The 15517-nt window shown below is 42.1% G+C and overlaps 1 protein-coding gene across 1 annotated transcript; it reads right to left on the bottom strand.

Annotated features, from left to right (window-relative positions):
• Positions 1-8574: 8574 nt before the first annotated feature.
• LOC132487655 (malignant T-cell-amplified sequence 1-like) lies at positions 8575-9405 on the bottom strand. Its single transcript, XM_060095398.1, has one exon. The coding sequence runs from the start codon at positions 9264-9266 to the stop codon at positions 8721-8723; it is 546 nt and encodes a 181-aa protein (XP_059951381.1). The 5' UTR covers positions 9267-9405; the 3' UTR covers positions 8575-8720.
• Positions 9406-15517: the final 6112 nt, after the last annotated feature.

Consider the following 15517-nt stretch of genomic DNA (forward strand, 5'->3'; position numbering starts at 1 on the left):
CAGTTTTCTTCTGTTACATGTTTATGGCTTCATCTGTCTCTTCCATATATCTTTCTGGACTGGTCGGGACACTAGTTACCTCTCCCTCCTCTTCACGCATATATTGATATTGTCCTCACAAAGAATGTCTGTGTAGTGCCAGCTACTTTGGTATCATCTTATCTTATTCCTAGTTTTGGTTTTAAAAAGTATTTTAGAAAATTCACCTTTATATCTTGACTTCATATATATATAAATTCACTGAGTGCAAAAACCCTGTTTCACACTGCTTTGCAGTTCTAACATAACCAGCACTGTGGTTTTGCTAGTAGATGACAATCCATGTAACTTTTATATGATTCCTTGAGCCCAACATGATAAAATGGCAAATGAGATATACAGACATTACATTCTCTTAAGATCTCAGAAGATTCGACTTTTGGTGAGGGGAATAATAAAGGAGAAGCTAATAGAGGAAATGCAAGCCTTCATTAAGTTCTGAAGAAAAGTGATAATGTATATAAGAGCTCGGCCAAGAGGGGATAGAAAACTCAAGATAAAAGAATAATTTGAACCTAAGCTAGACTCCAAAATGTCCACAAAAATTCTGTGAGAGAGTGAATAAAACAGGTTGGTTAGAGTGAAGTGGGATGGTTAGCTTTTAGAGATGAAAATTAAGACTCTGTGACTTTTTTTTCAGTAAGAGGAAACTAACAGAAATTCTTGCATGTCCCTGAGGGTGCCGTAACAAGTGAAACAGCATGTTGAATCAGGTGGGGAAATACTCTGGTGTCTTCTATAGATGAGCACCCGGATTCTGGAGTCGGATGTCTGAGACCCAAGCCTATCTCCATCATTCACGGGCTCTGTGACTTTGGGTAATTAGCCTTGCCTCTCTGTGTGCCCCAAACTGTCAGCTCCAAAAAAGGAGGTTATAATCCTATCTCAGATGATTGTTCTCATAAATTATGAATATTTTAAAGGGTATATGGGGAGAGAGGGAGGCTGAAGAGGAAGGGCTGTGTAGGTTTGGGGAAAGGGGCACCAGGAAAAGAAGGATGGGGTAAAGGGTATTAGCAGCTATGGAGAGTTAGTCACCACCTAATCCTTTGGGGAAGTATACACAGCTCAGGGAACTTCTCCTGCATTCATCTACAATTAGGTAGTGCAAAACAGCATCCTTTAATTGAGAGTAATAGTACATTAAACTGAATTTTAACAAAAGCAATAAACCTAAGCCTCTTTGGTGCATCACCAGAATGAGGGCTTTGCTTGGTTAAGGGCTCACTTATAAACCACACTCACCGAAGTGGTGCTTTACCTGTAATTAAGAGAGTGATACTCAAAACCTTAGTGCAGCTTCTCAAATGTCATCTAGTACAACTTGGAAGGTTAATAAGAAAGGAAAAAAACAGCATAGCCGATAAACACGATGACAAATCACAGCTCTCTTTGGCCTAAGAATCTGCAATGGTTTTAAGAATGTGTCCTTCTTAGCCTAATGCCCTCTACATGCACCCATGTTTTCATTCTTTTCTTACATTTTTATAGATTTTTACTGAGATATAGAGATAAATACAAATTTTTAAAAATCAACTGTCATTTGACCTCAAAAGAATAGAGACATAATGTCCAATAGTCAGTATGTATATAAGGAGCCCTTGGAGGGGCTGCTCACTTCATGGTGTTGAAAGGCATGGTCGGAGTCAGCTCAAATCCTCAACAGACCGGAAATGCAGGGCCTACTTTAAAAAGCATTATTTTGCCCAAAGAAAACCATTTGATATCATATTTGGTTTTCACGATTGTTTGGCTAAGCTTCTGACATAACCATGACTTGCCTGTGCACCTTTCTACATCATTCGGACTGAAGAAAAAAAGTCTTCGGACAGAGATAACCCCAAAACGTGCAACTGAAAATGTTGTTTTGCAGAGTCAGAAAGACTTTTCCTGCTTAGAAAATGTTTTCTCTGTAACACAGATGTGCTTTTCAAAGCCTCAGAGTTTCCTCCTTTGAAAATATGTTGAGCCAACTGAATTTTTAAAGAAAATATTTATACCCTGAATTTAGCTCTGCTGAAAGAGCACGCAAGAATTGCAATCATGTTCTTTGTAAGTGTTTTAAAGTTTTCCTGGAGTTTATCACGTGAGGATGAACTGAAGGACTGAGGTCCCAGGATTAACATAGACCTTGATTCTTAAAAGAATGAGGAAGTGCATAGAGGTGAAAAAATGTGCCAATATGTTCACTATCATTAATCCTCATAATCTGAAAACCTCAGTTTGTAATATTCAACATCCTTATTGGTCATTATTTGTAAAATGTTTGCTGTTAAAAGATTCCTATTAAAATAAAGATTGAGAATGGATAAGTATATGGCAATGGTAGGAATGTCCCTTTGGTAGGAATGTCCCTTTACTGTGTTTCAAGTTTGGGGGGATTACAAATACAGCCACTATAAACATTCCCTTTCCACAGCTGGCTACACCACTTGCCTTCCCAGCAGCAATGGATGAGAGTTCCATTTGCTCAGCATTTCTGCCAACACTTACACGGCCAGCATTTTCTGTTGTTGTTTGTATGCAGTGTATCTCGCTGTGGTTTAATTTTAATTTCTCTGATTATTAAAGATGTTGAGCATCTTTTCATGTGCTTATTTACTATTCATATATATCTTATTTAGTGAAGTGTCTGTCAAACATTTTGCCTGTTTTTTTCTTGCTTTTTCAACATTGAATTTTGAAAATATACATTTTGGATGCTAATGACTTATTAAATATATGTTTTGATAATAGTTTCTTTTAGCATATTGTCTTTTCCATGTCTTAACAGTGTCTTTAAAAACTTAGAAGTTCTTAATTTCAGTTAATTCTATTTCTTCATTTAAGGGTAGTGTTTTGGGGTCTTCCCTGGTGGTGTAGTGGATAAGAATCTGCCTGCCAGTGCAGGGGACGTGGGTTCGAGCCCTGGTCTGGGAAGATCCCACATGCAGCGGAGCAACTAAGCCCATGCACCACAACTATTGAGCCTGCGCTCTAGAGCACACGAGCCACAACTACTGAAGCCTGCGTGCCTAGAATCTGTGCTCTGCAACAAGAGAAGCCACTGCAATGAGAAACCCACGCACCGCAAACAAAGAGTAGCCCCCGCTCGCCACAACTAGAGAAAGCCCACCTGCAGCAACGAAGACCCAACATAGCCATAAATTAATTAATTAATTAAATTTTTTTAAAAGGGTAGTGTTTTTGGTGTTACATCTAAGAAATCTTTGCTAAACTCACAGTTTTTCTCCTATGTTTACTTCTAGAAATTTGATACGTTTTAACATTTAGGTCTACAATGCATTTTGAGTTAATTTTTATTTACATTATAAAGTAAAGGCCAAAGTTCAATATTTCTGCATATGGTTGCCCCCAGCACCGTTTGTTGAGAAGACTATTCTTGCTCCATGGAATTACCTTTGCAACTTTGTAGAAAATCAATTGACAATATTTAGCGGGTCCATCTGGGGACTCTTCTCAGCTCCCTTGATTCATGAGCCTGTCCTTTTGGTAAGACCACACTGTCTACGGCAGCTTTATAGGAAGCTTTGGCGTCCGGAAGTGTGAGCCGTCCAACTTTGTTCTCCCTTTTCACAATGGTTTGGACTATTCTGTCCCTTTGAAGTGCCACTAAAATTTTAGAAATAGGGACTTCCCTGGTGGTGCAGTGGTTAAGAATCCGCCTGCCAATGCAGAGGACACAGGTTCAAGCCCTGGTCCGGGAAGATCCCACATGCCATGGAGCAACTAAGCCTGGGCACCACAACTACTGAGCCTGAGCTCTGGAGCCCGCAAGTCACAACTACTGAGGCCGCGTGCCACAACTACTGAAGCCCGCACGCCTAGAGCCCGTGCTCTGCAACAAGAGAAGCCACCACAATGAGAAGCCCGCGCACCACAAAGAGTAGCCCCCGCTCACCACTAGAGAAAGCCCACGTGCAGCAAAGAAGGCCCAACACAGCCAGAAATAAATAAATAAATAAATTTAACAACAACAAAAATTTAGAAATAGTTTGCCAATTCTTATGAAAAGCCTGTGTGATTTTGACTCAAATTGTATTAAATCTCTATATTAATTTGGGGAGAATTGACATTATCACTTTCCTGTTCCTGAACAGATCAAACCTCTGTGTTTATGAAAGTGCCCTTTAATCAGTGTTTCATTCATAAGTGTTTTGTGGTTTTGGCATACACATCATGCACATACTGTTTGATTAAGGATTTCAAGTTTTTTTGTGCTACTGAAAATGGTTTACTTTTAAATTTCAACAATTGTTCATTGCTGGCATGTAGACATGCAACTGATTTTTAAATATTGATTTGCTAACCTCATGTATCTGTTCTAATGGCTTATTTTGTACATTCCTTTGGATTTTCTACTTAGACAACTAAGTTGTCTGTAAGTAGAGACAGTTTTGTTTTTTATTTGCAGGCTGTATGCCTTTTATTTCTTTGGTCTTCCTTTACTGAATCACTACCTAAAATGACTGATAGAAGGAGTTATAGGGGACATTTCTGTCCTGTTCCTGACTGTAAGAAGAGAGCATTCAGTCTTTCACCAATAAATATATGTGAGCTGTAGGTATTTTATAGACCTACTTTATCAGGTTGAGGAAGATTTCTTTCAGTGAATGAATTAATAATGAACTATGTCAAATGTTTTTTTCTGCATCTAGTAGGAATACCTTATGCTTTTCCTTCTTTAATCTATTAATATGGCTTATTACATTGATTTCTAAATATTAAACCAAGATTCCATTTCCAGAATAAATCCGTTTTGCCATTTTTACATATTGCTCGGCTCAGTTTGCTCATTTTTTAAACAGTATTTGTGTTTATATTCAGATGATATTGGTCTATAGTTTTGTGGGGGGTTTGCCATGTCTTTGGTTTGGATTTTTCGGTACTGCTGGCCTCATAAAATGAGTTGGAAAGTATCCCCCAAACCTCTTTACTGTAGAAGAAATTCTATAAATTTTTAAATTATTTCTTCCTGAAATGTTTGGTAGATTTCACTAGTGAAACTTTCTGGGTCTGGAGTTTTCCTTGTTTGTAGAATTTTAACTACAAATTTAAGTATGTAGTTTAATAGATACTGTACTATTGTAGTTATCCATTTCTTCTTAAGTGAGCTGGTGGTCCCCTTAATGTCTTAGGAAAATTTCCTCCACAAACATTTTTAGAATAGTTCAAATCCTTTGAATCAGTGCCATTATCTTTTGCCTGAAATACCTACAATGCTGCAGTATTAGTTACTTTCTCTAGTCTTATCCCCACTGGAACCCATCCTCACCATTATCATCTATCCAAAATATATTGTTCATGTCTCATTCTTTTTTTAGCAGCCTTTTAAAGACCGATTTAAATTGTCAAGTATATAAATTTTAGTATTTATTTATTTGGCTGCGCTGGGTCTTAGTTCCAGCATGCAGGATCTTTTGTTGCAGCACGCGGGCTTCTCTCTAGTTGTGGCGTGCAGGTTTTTTGGGGTTTTTTTCCTCTCTCTAGTTGTGGCGTGTGGGCTCCAGAGCACGTGGGCTCTGTAGTTTACAGCATGTGGGCTCTCTCATGGAGGTGCGTCAGCTCAGCAGTTGTGGCATGTGGGCTTAGTTGCCCTGCGACGTGTGGGATCTTAGTTGCCTGACCAGGGATCGAACCCGCGTCCCCTGCATTGGAAGGTGGATTCTTTACCTCTGGACCACCAGGGAAGTCCCTTAAGTATATAAATTCTTTAGCATATTAAAAATGGGTCTCTACCATAGGCCTCCAGCTTCATCTCCTCTCACCTTTTCCAGGAAAATCATGGCCTACAAAAGCCAAACTGCTTGTATTTCTCTGAATCTACTGCATTGCTCGCCCTGTATCTTTTACTATAATTTTTCACCATATTCATTATGAAGGTTTTTGGTTTTTTTTTTTTTTGGCCACACCACTTGGCTTGTGGGATCTTAGTTCCCTGACCAGGGACTGAACCCTGGCCCTCAGCAGTGAAAGCACAGAGTCCCAACCACTGGACCACCAGGGAATTCCCAATATTCTTAATCATCTTTTATGTCCCTACTCACACAACCTGTCATTCAGAAACCCTCTTTGATTCTCTAGGGAGAAACAGCTTTCCCTCATTCATTCATGCTATGTTGTAATAGATAATTCAGATATTTACCGTAGGTTATATCATACACAAATATACGAAACTGAAATTATCTAAGTTTGCCTTCCTAACAAGACCAAGCTCCTAAAAGTTAAGGTAATAGTATATTTATCTTTCTGTCCCTTACTCCTAGCCCAGTGCCTGCCCTACCGTAAGTACCCAATAATGTTTGTTGAACTATTCTGGGTTACATAGTACTGGAGTGGGTAGATTCTTGAGGTAAGATATGATTGTAATTTGTATTTCATTATCCAGCATCCTATCATTGAACTATGCACTGGCATTAGCCAAGAGGAAGTAGATGGGGATCCTCTTCTACTTTAATTGTTCATAATACCCTTTTGGCTCACAGGTCACCTTAAACACATGATCAATGTAGAGAATGCTTTACCAAATACAGTTATCTATGCACATACACACCAGATTTTGTGTGAAATTCCAGGAAGTTCATAGAGCTCTTTATCTCCATCCACTTCCCAGTTTGTATACAGGCTGTCCATTCTGAGTTGTTCAGTAGGATTACACCACCATCCAATAGGACCAAGTGAACCAGGATAGAATAAGAGAAGGAACAGAAGAGACCTGAAAGAAGGCTTAGAGTAGATCCAGAGGGTCCTTGTTCAATTTTTGGTGGAGATAGTTAGAATACGGTAAAAGAAGAACTGAAAGGTTGCTTACTTGATTGTCTCCATCAGTGTTCGTCAGAGGCCTGGGTGCTCCAGATTATCATGAGACGTTCAGGGACCCTCCACAGTTATCCTCCACTGATCAGACTTAATGGTGCTGATTTGGGTGGAGAATTAATAGGGGCAAAAGCCCTAAGCCTTTAAGAAAAAAACAGTGTTTTGAAGAGGAGTATTTAAGAGCTGTTACATGACAACCCTGTGGTGCAGATTAATCAGTGCCATTATCTTTTGTGCAGTTACTAGATGGACCCAAGCTAGGAGGAAAAAATGACCGGAGAGAGACCCTAAACAACTCTATTCATATGACCGTTTAAGGGATGAGTACTAGAAACAGAAAATGTGCTTCATTTGTGCAGATTTCTGAGGACAGAAGGCCATCCTCTACCCCTGCTTTTGGAGCCATTCCTTTCTGCTTTCCTGTTCCACTGATTAAATCCCCATCAAGTATCCCTCTCTTAGTGAATCTTTCCCCTCAGCATATAAATATACTCAGATACCCCACTAACAAACACGCCACAAGAAAGAAAAAAACAAAAACAATTAAAATAACAATAGCAAAATAATATAAACTCCAAAACAGACTATCTTGACTATGACCTTCCTTTCACCCACCTTTTAATTCCCAAAATTCTGTAAATAATAACATGAAGTGTAAACTCCCACACCTTAACCTTCTCACTCCCCATTCACCCCCAGATCTACTGCAATTTATCTTGCTTTCATATGAATTTCACTGAAACTACTCATGTGAAAGTCACTGATGAACTTTCAGCTGACCTATTTTATCCCTGTTTTAAGATATTTTTCAGTTGGGTGCCTATGATGCCACTCTATAAAAACTGAGCTCTCTTTAGCTTTAAATTTCAGAAAACTCAAGTGCAAATGAAGTAATCTATAAGAAAATTTTATTATTTCACAGAACTTAGTCACACCCCTTAAGAGGTCCCAATATATGTAATCTGCATAGTTGATTAATCATTGGTTCATAGATCACCAAGGGCACTTTTCTACTTTCAACTTTACCATGTTCAGACTTTATGCTAATCAAGGGTGTGTGTGTGTGTGTGTGTGGCAAGAGCAAAATCATATGTCAATGTCCATCCAAAGTAGGGAGAGTTTCTCCCCATGCATCTTTCTTTTAGTGGTCCCACCTATAAATGACTCAAAACCATGGAAGGACCCTCAATTTCCCATGGGTTCCTAAAGAGAAGATCCTCCTTGGCTTTAGGCCCCATGCCCACCTACAAATGAATCCATCTCACAGGGAAATAGACCACCGTGATAGGCCTTGACTAATCAGCATTTTCCAGACTCGTGTAGAAAAGGGATGGACAGAGCTATGCCACCAAGGAGGGAGGGGGCTACTCTGTTGGGTGGACAACCAATAATGACTGCTGTGTACTTTTTACCGGATTTTCTGTTTCTAGTACTCATCCCTTAAACGGTCATATGAATAGAGTTGTTTAGGGTCTCTCTCCAGTCATTTTCTTCTCCCAACTTGGGCCCATCTACCAACTGCACGCTCTTGACTTTGAAATCTATTTTTCTAAGAGATAATTTACCTGTTTGAACTGATATCTGCTTAAACAGACAAGACAGCAAATCTAATCACTCCCCCTGTAAACACACAAACACACACACACACCCTCACATATCCACAGGCATATACACTCACACAGACACACATACATACAATGACACACGCACAGACATATGGATTCTTTCCAAAGCTTTACTTCGTCTATTTCCGGTTTTTAGCGTCTGTTGAATTGCTATCCACAGAGGTGCCGTCTTCATGCCGTCACACACAAACAGATACTGCACGAGGTCCATGTTTAGCCCAGGCGCATTTCTTCTGAGGCTTATTTATACGTCTTCATGTGCCACAGCCCGTCATTTAAATAATGGATATTTTCGATCCCGATTCCTTTGTTGACTTTCTCGATTTCCTCGGCAGACATCTTCATGACTCCCACACACAGGGCGTGCTGTTTTCCTTCTGCCATGATTGCAACCACCGTGTCCACCGCGGCGGGGTAGAGCTTAGCTCCGGGAGAGGTCAGGCCCGGACACATGATATTGGCTCCACTGAGCACAAACTTGATGGCTCCTTTATCAACCTGCTGGCGGGGCAGGATGAAAGGGTATTTGTGAAGCAGCCTTAGCGTTGGATAAAAAGGCCCTTCTCTTTGTCTAAAAAATAGTAACTCCCCGTTTACCGTGAGGATTTCTATGTGTTCGTGGCATCGCACTATTTTGACAGGATCCTTCTTAGGCATGATTTGATTCAGCCACGGATCGATACCAGGAAATTGCTCTATCAACTGGTTCTTAATACCCTTAATAACGGAAGTTTTCAACTGGATGCAGTTGGACACATTTTCTTTTTCATCAAATTTCTTGAACATGATCCAAGGTGAAGAGGGCGACGACAAGGAAGCGCCCGGAATCAAAGAGAAAATTGAATTACAGAGAGCCCGGTAGAGGCGCTTACCGGAGGACGGCTGGCGTGGACGGTTGGTACGGCTGTCGTTAACCGGAAAAGGGGCGCGCTTTACGGCTTTCCGGGAAATCTACTTCCGCTCCTTCGAATGTGGCGTCGCACTTTCCGGCAGTATTTGGTCTTCCGATTACTCCCCGGGGCGGGCATGTAAAAGGGCGGGACTTGAAAAGGAAGGGTGGTAGAGCAATTATTTTTGTTGCAGGAAGAGAAGAATGGAGGGGGCCTGTCTTCTATTTTTTTTTATTGGGAAATGGCTCACCATCTGTACAATTACCCACGCCAGAAACCGGGGGACGAATCCTGAACGATAAGACCTCCTGTTCCGCACGGTCACGGCAAGGAGTCGAGTCCTGTGCGTTATTCCTCCTCCACAATCTCTCATGCTCTCACAATCTCTCGCCGGTTTAGCTCAGCTCCGAATACTTGCAAACAGTCGCTGTCTGTCACCTTCCCAGTTCTCTCTACTTGCACCCGGAGAGGAGAGGCTTTGCGGCCAGGAGGAATGCGAATGTTTTACGATTTCAATCCTTTTAAACACACCCAAACTCGTTTGATGGGCCGGCATACGGTCTCTTTTGGTGAATGTAACGGTGCTTCTGAAAATAATGGGCTTTCTGCTTTGTTTGGGTGCAGCGCTTCTCTATTCTTACTGATCTGCGTGCTCATTCTGTCCGTTACTGAGCAGCATATAGAAATCTCCATGGTTGTGGAGCTCTTTCCCTTTTCAGTTCTATCAGCTTTGGATTTATAGATTTTGAAGCTGCGTTATTAGGTCCATACCCATTTCAGATTAATGTGGAGGTCACCCTGTTAATTAGGATTTTATCCGCTTAGGTTTTACTTGTCATCCAAAGAAGTGTGAGGCCCGTGAGGGCAGTAATTGTATATTTTATCTCTGTATTTTTTCACCCAGCACAAGATAGATCTGTTTCATACTACATACACAATAAGTGACTGATGAATAAATGAAAGAATTCTTCCTCTCCCCCAAGTTTTGGTCCCTTTGTTTCCCAGACAGTGCTTTGTGAAGAGAATAAGAGCAAATCCTTGCTCTGTGGGCACTTCTCTCCAATAACACATGCTTGATTTGGGAAGCCTGCACTGCACCAGAATTGTAACAGGTGCTGAATGTATAGTGGAAAAATAACATACATTTCCTCATTTTTGGGAGCTTATAGCACATGAGGGTTTTATATATGTGTGTTTTATACATATACATATATAATCATTATTATAAGGAATTGGCTCGCACGATTATGGAGGCTGAGGAGTTCCAAAATCAACAGTCAACAAGCCAGACACTCAGGAGAGCCGATGGTGTAATTCAGTTTGAATCTAAAGGCCTGAGGACCAAGATGGTATAAATTCCAGTCTGAGTCCAAGTCTGAAGGTAGATGAAGACCATTGTCCCAGCTCAAAGGCCATCCGGCAGGAGGATGGCCTTTTCAGGGGAGAGTCAACCTTTTTGTTTTATTCAGGCTTCCAAACTGTTTGGATAAGGCCTGTCCACATTAGGGAGGACAATCTGCTTTACTCTACAATTAAAATGTTAATCTCATCCAGAAACACCCAGGATAATACTTGATCAAATATCTGTGCACCCTGTGGACCAGTCAAGTTGACACATAAATGAACCATCACAGGGGTAGACCATCTTAAATGAGGCAGTATAATGGGGTATTTATGTGTGCTGACCCTAGAGCCCAGAAATGACTTCTTCTCCATCAGTTACTAGATTGAAATCCTGGAAGTTACTTAACTTCATCTGTGCCTCAGTTTATTCATCATGAATGTGTGGTTAACAAGAATACCCATCTCCTGGGGGTTGGGGTGAGAATTGCTTGAATTAATACTTATAACAAATGGGTTTTTAATATTTGACATAGCTATTATTATTAAATTAACATCAAAACAGTTACATAAATATTTTAAACACTCTTCACACAGGACACAGTACAACTAGCCCCACATTTGTGCTTTCCTATTTATAACTGAGTCTGTTCTACTTCCCTAAAACTTCACTCCAGTTACTTTGATCCTGTGAAGCCACACACATCCAGATGCATCTCTGGTTATTTTATAAGCTGCTAACCTAATTCATTATATGTGGATTTTATGGGTTAACTCTTATTATAGGATGATTGTCTTTCTTTTGTTCTTAAGGATTGTCCCATTGTTCTGATCTGTGAAGTCATACGTATGAGCAGCATAAACGAGATGTAGAAATTCAGGGGAGGGAAAGTCATTACTGGCTAGAATGACTAGGGTGACCTGTCTAGATGCCAAATGGCTTAATCAGAAATGATCTGATCTAGACCTGGCTATCAGAGGCATGCCCAAGGGATTTTGTAGTGAAGCTATTTTAAGCAAAGGCCTTAAAATTTTTTAGTCTGGAGTTCCATAGCAATGAAAAATCTTTTTGAAGTTAATTATCCTTCTTATCTGAAATCATACTCTTAATTCCGTACCACGTAACTCTTCCCCAGGGTGCACCTTCTTAGCCCACAAGCATCTGTTTGCTATCTACCACGAAAAGGGACACAAAGGTCTAGTTTTTGCTTCTAAATTCTTCAGTTAAAATGGAAAACCTCTTTTTAGACTTTCTAAAAACTCACCTTCTCTAAAATCATGGGGCCTGGTTCTTAAACTTTATAGAAGAACCTAGGTCTTTGAGGCTGGCATACATTAGCATATTAAAGAATGTGATACACAAATGTTGCTTTAAACATACTAATATGTTAAAACATGACCAACTTATTCTGGTTAAATAATTTTAAATCAATTCAAAATTAACTATATGGATTTTTAGAAGAAAGAAGGTCATGACACAAAATTCAGTCTTTCAGGCCCGGGAGGTACCACTTCCTCAGTCTTATCAGCCCCCCTCAGTATCACTTTATTTCCTCATGAAATCAGAATAATATAGCGTGTACTTCACAAAGTGTATAGGGTAGTTATGAGGAATAAAAAATACAGTATATAACAGACTTACCTAATAGTAGGAAACAGTGTAAGTACATTTTAAAGTGTTTATTTACTTGCAAAACAACCTTTATGCAATAGCGATAAGATCTAAGATTATACCATATATGTAAAAAAATTACAGAAAATAACTGTAGCTTTGGATAATTTACTAAGTCAAATAGTCAAGAGATGCCAGAATTGAATTTTATATCAGTAATCTCAAGGGAATATGTAATCGACACATGGTGTTTATGTGGCAAAGATGAGGAAATCAAGTCAGAAAATTTCTCAGTTTCCTCTAATTTCCAAAATTCGGAACCTGATCCCCACACCTGGGTTGTATAATTTCAGGGGGTTCACCTAATACAAGTTTCTCTGCATTTTGATAAATGACCACTAGAGGGCAGGAGAACCAAACGAAGTCCTCATACCGTTCACCAAGATTGAAGTTCTGTATTAGAAGGAATACTAATAGGTAACTCAATAATACGTAATTATACTAATACGTAACTATTCTCAATTAAAAGGTAACTATTTTTTATCATACAGTTGTTTTTCCTCAATTATATTTCCGAAATAAACAAACCCATCTCTACAGAGTCACAAAATATTTCCCAAGCTCAAGTGAAGCACATTCTAAATAGTAATCTACTTAATTTACAGTTTGTGAATTTTTCTCTGCAACCATAGACAATCAGCAATAAAATAATTACTTCTAAAATGATGTCTTTTAAAACAAAAAATTAGCCCTACATTTTTTGCCTGTTGAAAGACACATTAAAAGTGCCTTTTCTCACATTGCTTCAATGTATAAACTATTTTTGAAAATTAAAAAAGCTATGTGTATTATAAAAATAATCTCACAACATCCGGAATGTTTTAAATTATGTCATCTACCTCAATGCTCCATTCCACAGGTAACACTGCTAAGTTTCTCATGTACTGTACTACAAAAATGTACTCTGCATACCAAGCATAGTAGATGGATGGGGAGAAAACATGAGGTCGTGCATGCGCCACACCTGTGCCCAAGTGGGGATGCACAGAGGAAAGGGCCCCACGTGGGAGCGGTGTGCAGGGGGTCCCTCAGGATCCTAGGGGCTCTCATTCCCAAAGCAAACCCTGGCCTCGGGGTACTGAACCCTCCCTTCTCCTCTGGACTCGGCCCACCTCTCGGGCCCTGGACCAGTCCCCAACTCTCCTGGTCTCAGATTCCCCTGATTGTCCCAGGAGGACAAGTGTCCTCGCCACTTCCCGTAGCTTGTCCCAGGTTACTGGCCTGGCAGTAACCCTGTGAGTTTGGTCCTTGTCATACCCCAGCTGTCACATGAGCAAACCCAGGAACAGAGAGGTGAAGCGACATTCCTAAGACACACAGCTGTGCTGTAGAGGGGAGAAACACCCACCTTTTCACCGGCAGGCGGGGGACCTGCTGGGTGCCAGTGACGTTTCAGCAGGTGGAGGGGAGGTGGGACACAGGAGCTCTGCTCCAGTGGGCAGGCACCAGATTCTCCACGTTCAGGGCTGACTTGTTTTCATGCTGGGGTGGACACTTCAAATAATGTACGTAAACAGTAGGAAAATGCAAAAATACAGCCATAACAAGAAGCCAAAGCAATATATAAAGAATTTTCTCAGATATTCCCCCAAATATATGAAAAGTAATTTTGCAGCTGACCAAGGAGGGGGCTGACTGGTGGAGGTAGAGGAAGGGAGGAGCCCAGACTCCTTGGGACCCTGGCCTGTAACCCCCAACACACACACACACACACACACACACACACACACTGGGCCTTCCAGTGGGGATCATTTTAGCATCTCCTTCCGGATGTCATCAGGCCTATAGGAGATAAGACCAATGAAGCCCCAGGGGTGATATCACACGAGGCTAATGCACAGACTCAGAGATGGATGATTACAGAAAGGGGTGGGATGTAGCTAGAATACAACTCAAAACTGGCGTGGGTTCTGATCCGCAATCTTCCCCCCCTTTTGGCCTTATGCCCTAGTCTCTCCCATGGAGGGGTTAAAATGAAATTCAGATACTCCCCTTCTCTGGCATGAAACTTTCCAAGGACCTCCCACATTTAGAATCAGGCCCCCAAGTGCCTCATCTCGGCCTATGTGTCCCTCTGTCCCCTGGTACACAGGCTTACGTGATCCCTGGTGTCCTTCCCTGTGCCAGTTGCTCCGTTAACCACAGTGGGCACAACTGCCCCCTGGTGGCCACCGGCAGCACTGCAGCGCCAGACAGGAAACCAGAAATTAAAACAGACCTTTGTTTGGGGTCATCAAGGCAAGCCCCGGGGCTCCCAGGCCCCAGGAGGCAAAGAAGCAGGACCTGTGGGATCCAGGGGGGATCAGAGGGACCTTGGATCCTCCATGTCTCCCAGTTTCCCTCCACTGTCCTGGGACATCCATGAGGACAGGAGGCCTCACCCCAGGCAATGACTCCGCCCCCTTGCACCTCAGGACTGGAGGCTCCTGCAGGGAGGGTCTGTTCCCTGGCTCCTGGAGGAGCGGTCCAGGGCTCTACCACGTTGTGCACTACCCAGGTCCCCAGGCTGTCCTCTGCTCCCAAGGGCCCCACAAGGTAGAAAACATTTACAGGACTCAGCACAGTGGGTCGCCAACAGAGAACCAAGGCCAACAGACTCTTCTATGAAATCGTGGAACCCTCGGGGTCCCGCCCAAGCACATCAATTTGTAGAGGATGAAGCAGGTCTTCTCTCCCGTATCCTGGTGCCCCCTGGCACAGGAGTGGGAGTCTCGGGAGCCTACCCTCGTCCCACGCGCTCAGAGCAGTGGACACAAGGCCTCAGGACCTGTCCTCTCCCCGCTGCCCTGGGGATGGCCCAACCCAGACGACCCTGGGAACCTCTGGATCCCCGCCAAGCAGCCCAGCATCTCTCCGCTCCGGATGCTGTGCGCCGCCAGCGTGTTGCTAGGAGACTGGGTGCTGGGCCTCTTCCCTCCTGGACCTCTTCCCTCCTGGACCGCAAAGCCCACCCGGCGCGTGCGCACATGCTCTCCCCAGCGCCCTACCTTCGGTCTCCGTCCATGTGGGCGTTTCCACTGCCCGCAAGCGCTTCTGGCTAACCGGCCGCGTCGCTAGCCAATCAGGGTGTCCACCACTGGCGCCTCCAGCCAATCAGGTGTCCACCATCGGTGCCGCCGGCCAATCGAAGTGTC

Source organism: Mesoplodon densirostris, chromosome 4 (genome assembly GCF_025265405.1).
Source record: "Mesoplodon densirostris isolate mMesDen1 chromosome 4, mMesDen1 primary haplotype, whole genome shotgun sequence".
NCBI classification, from domain to species: Eukaryota; Metazoa; Chordata; class Mammalia; order Artiodactyla; family Ziphiidae; genus Mesoplodon; species Mesoplodon densirostris.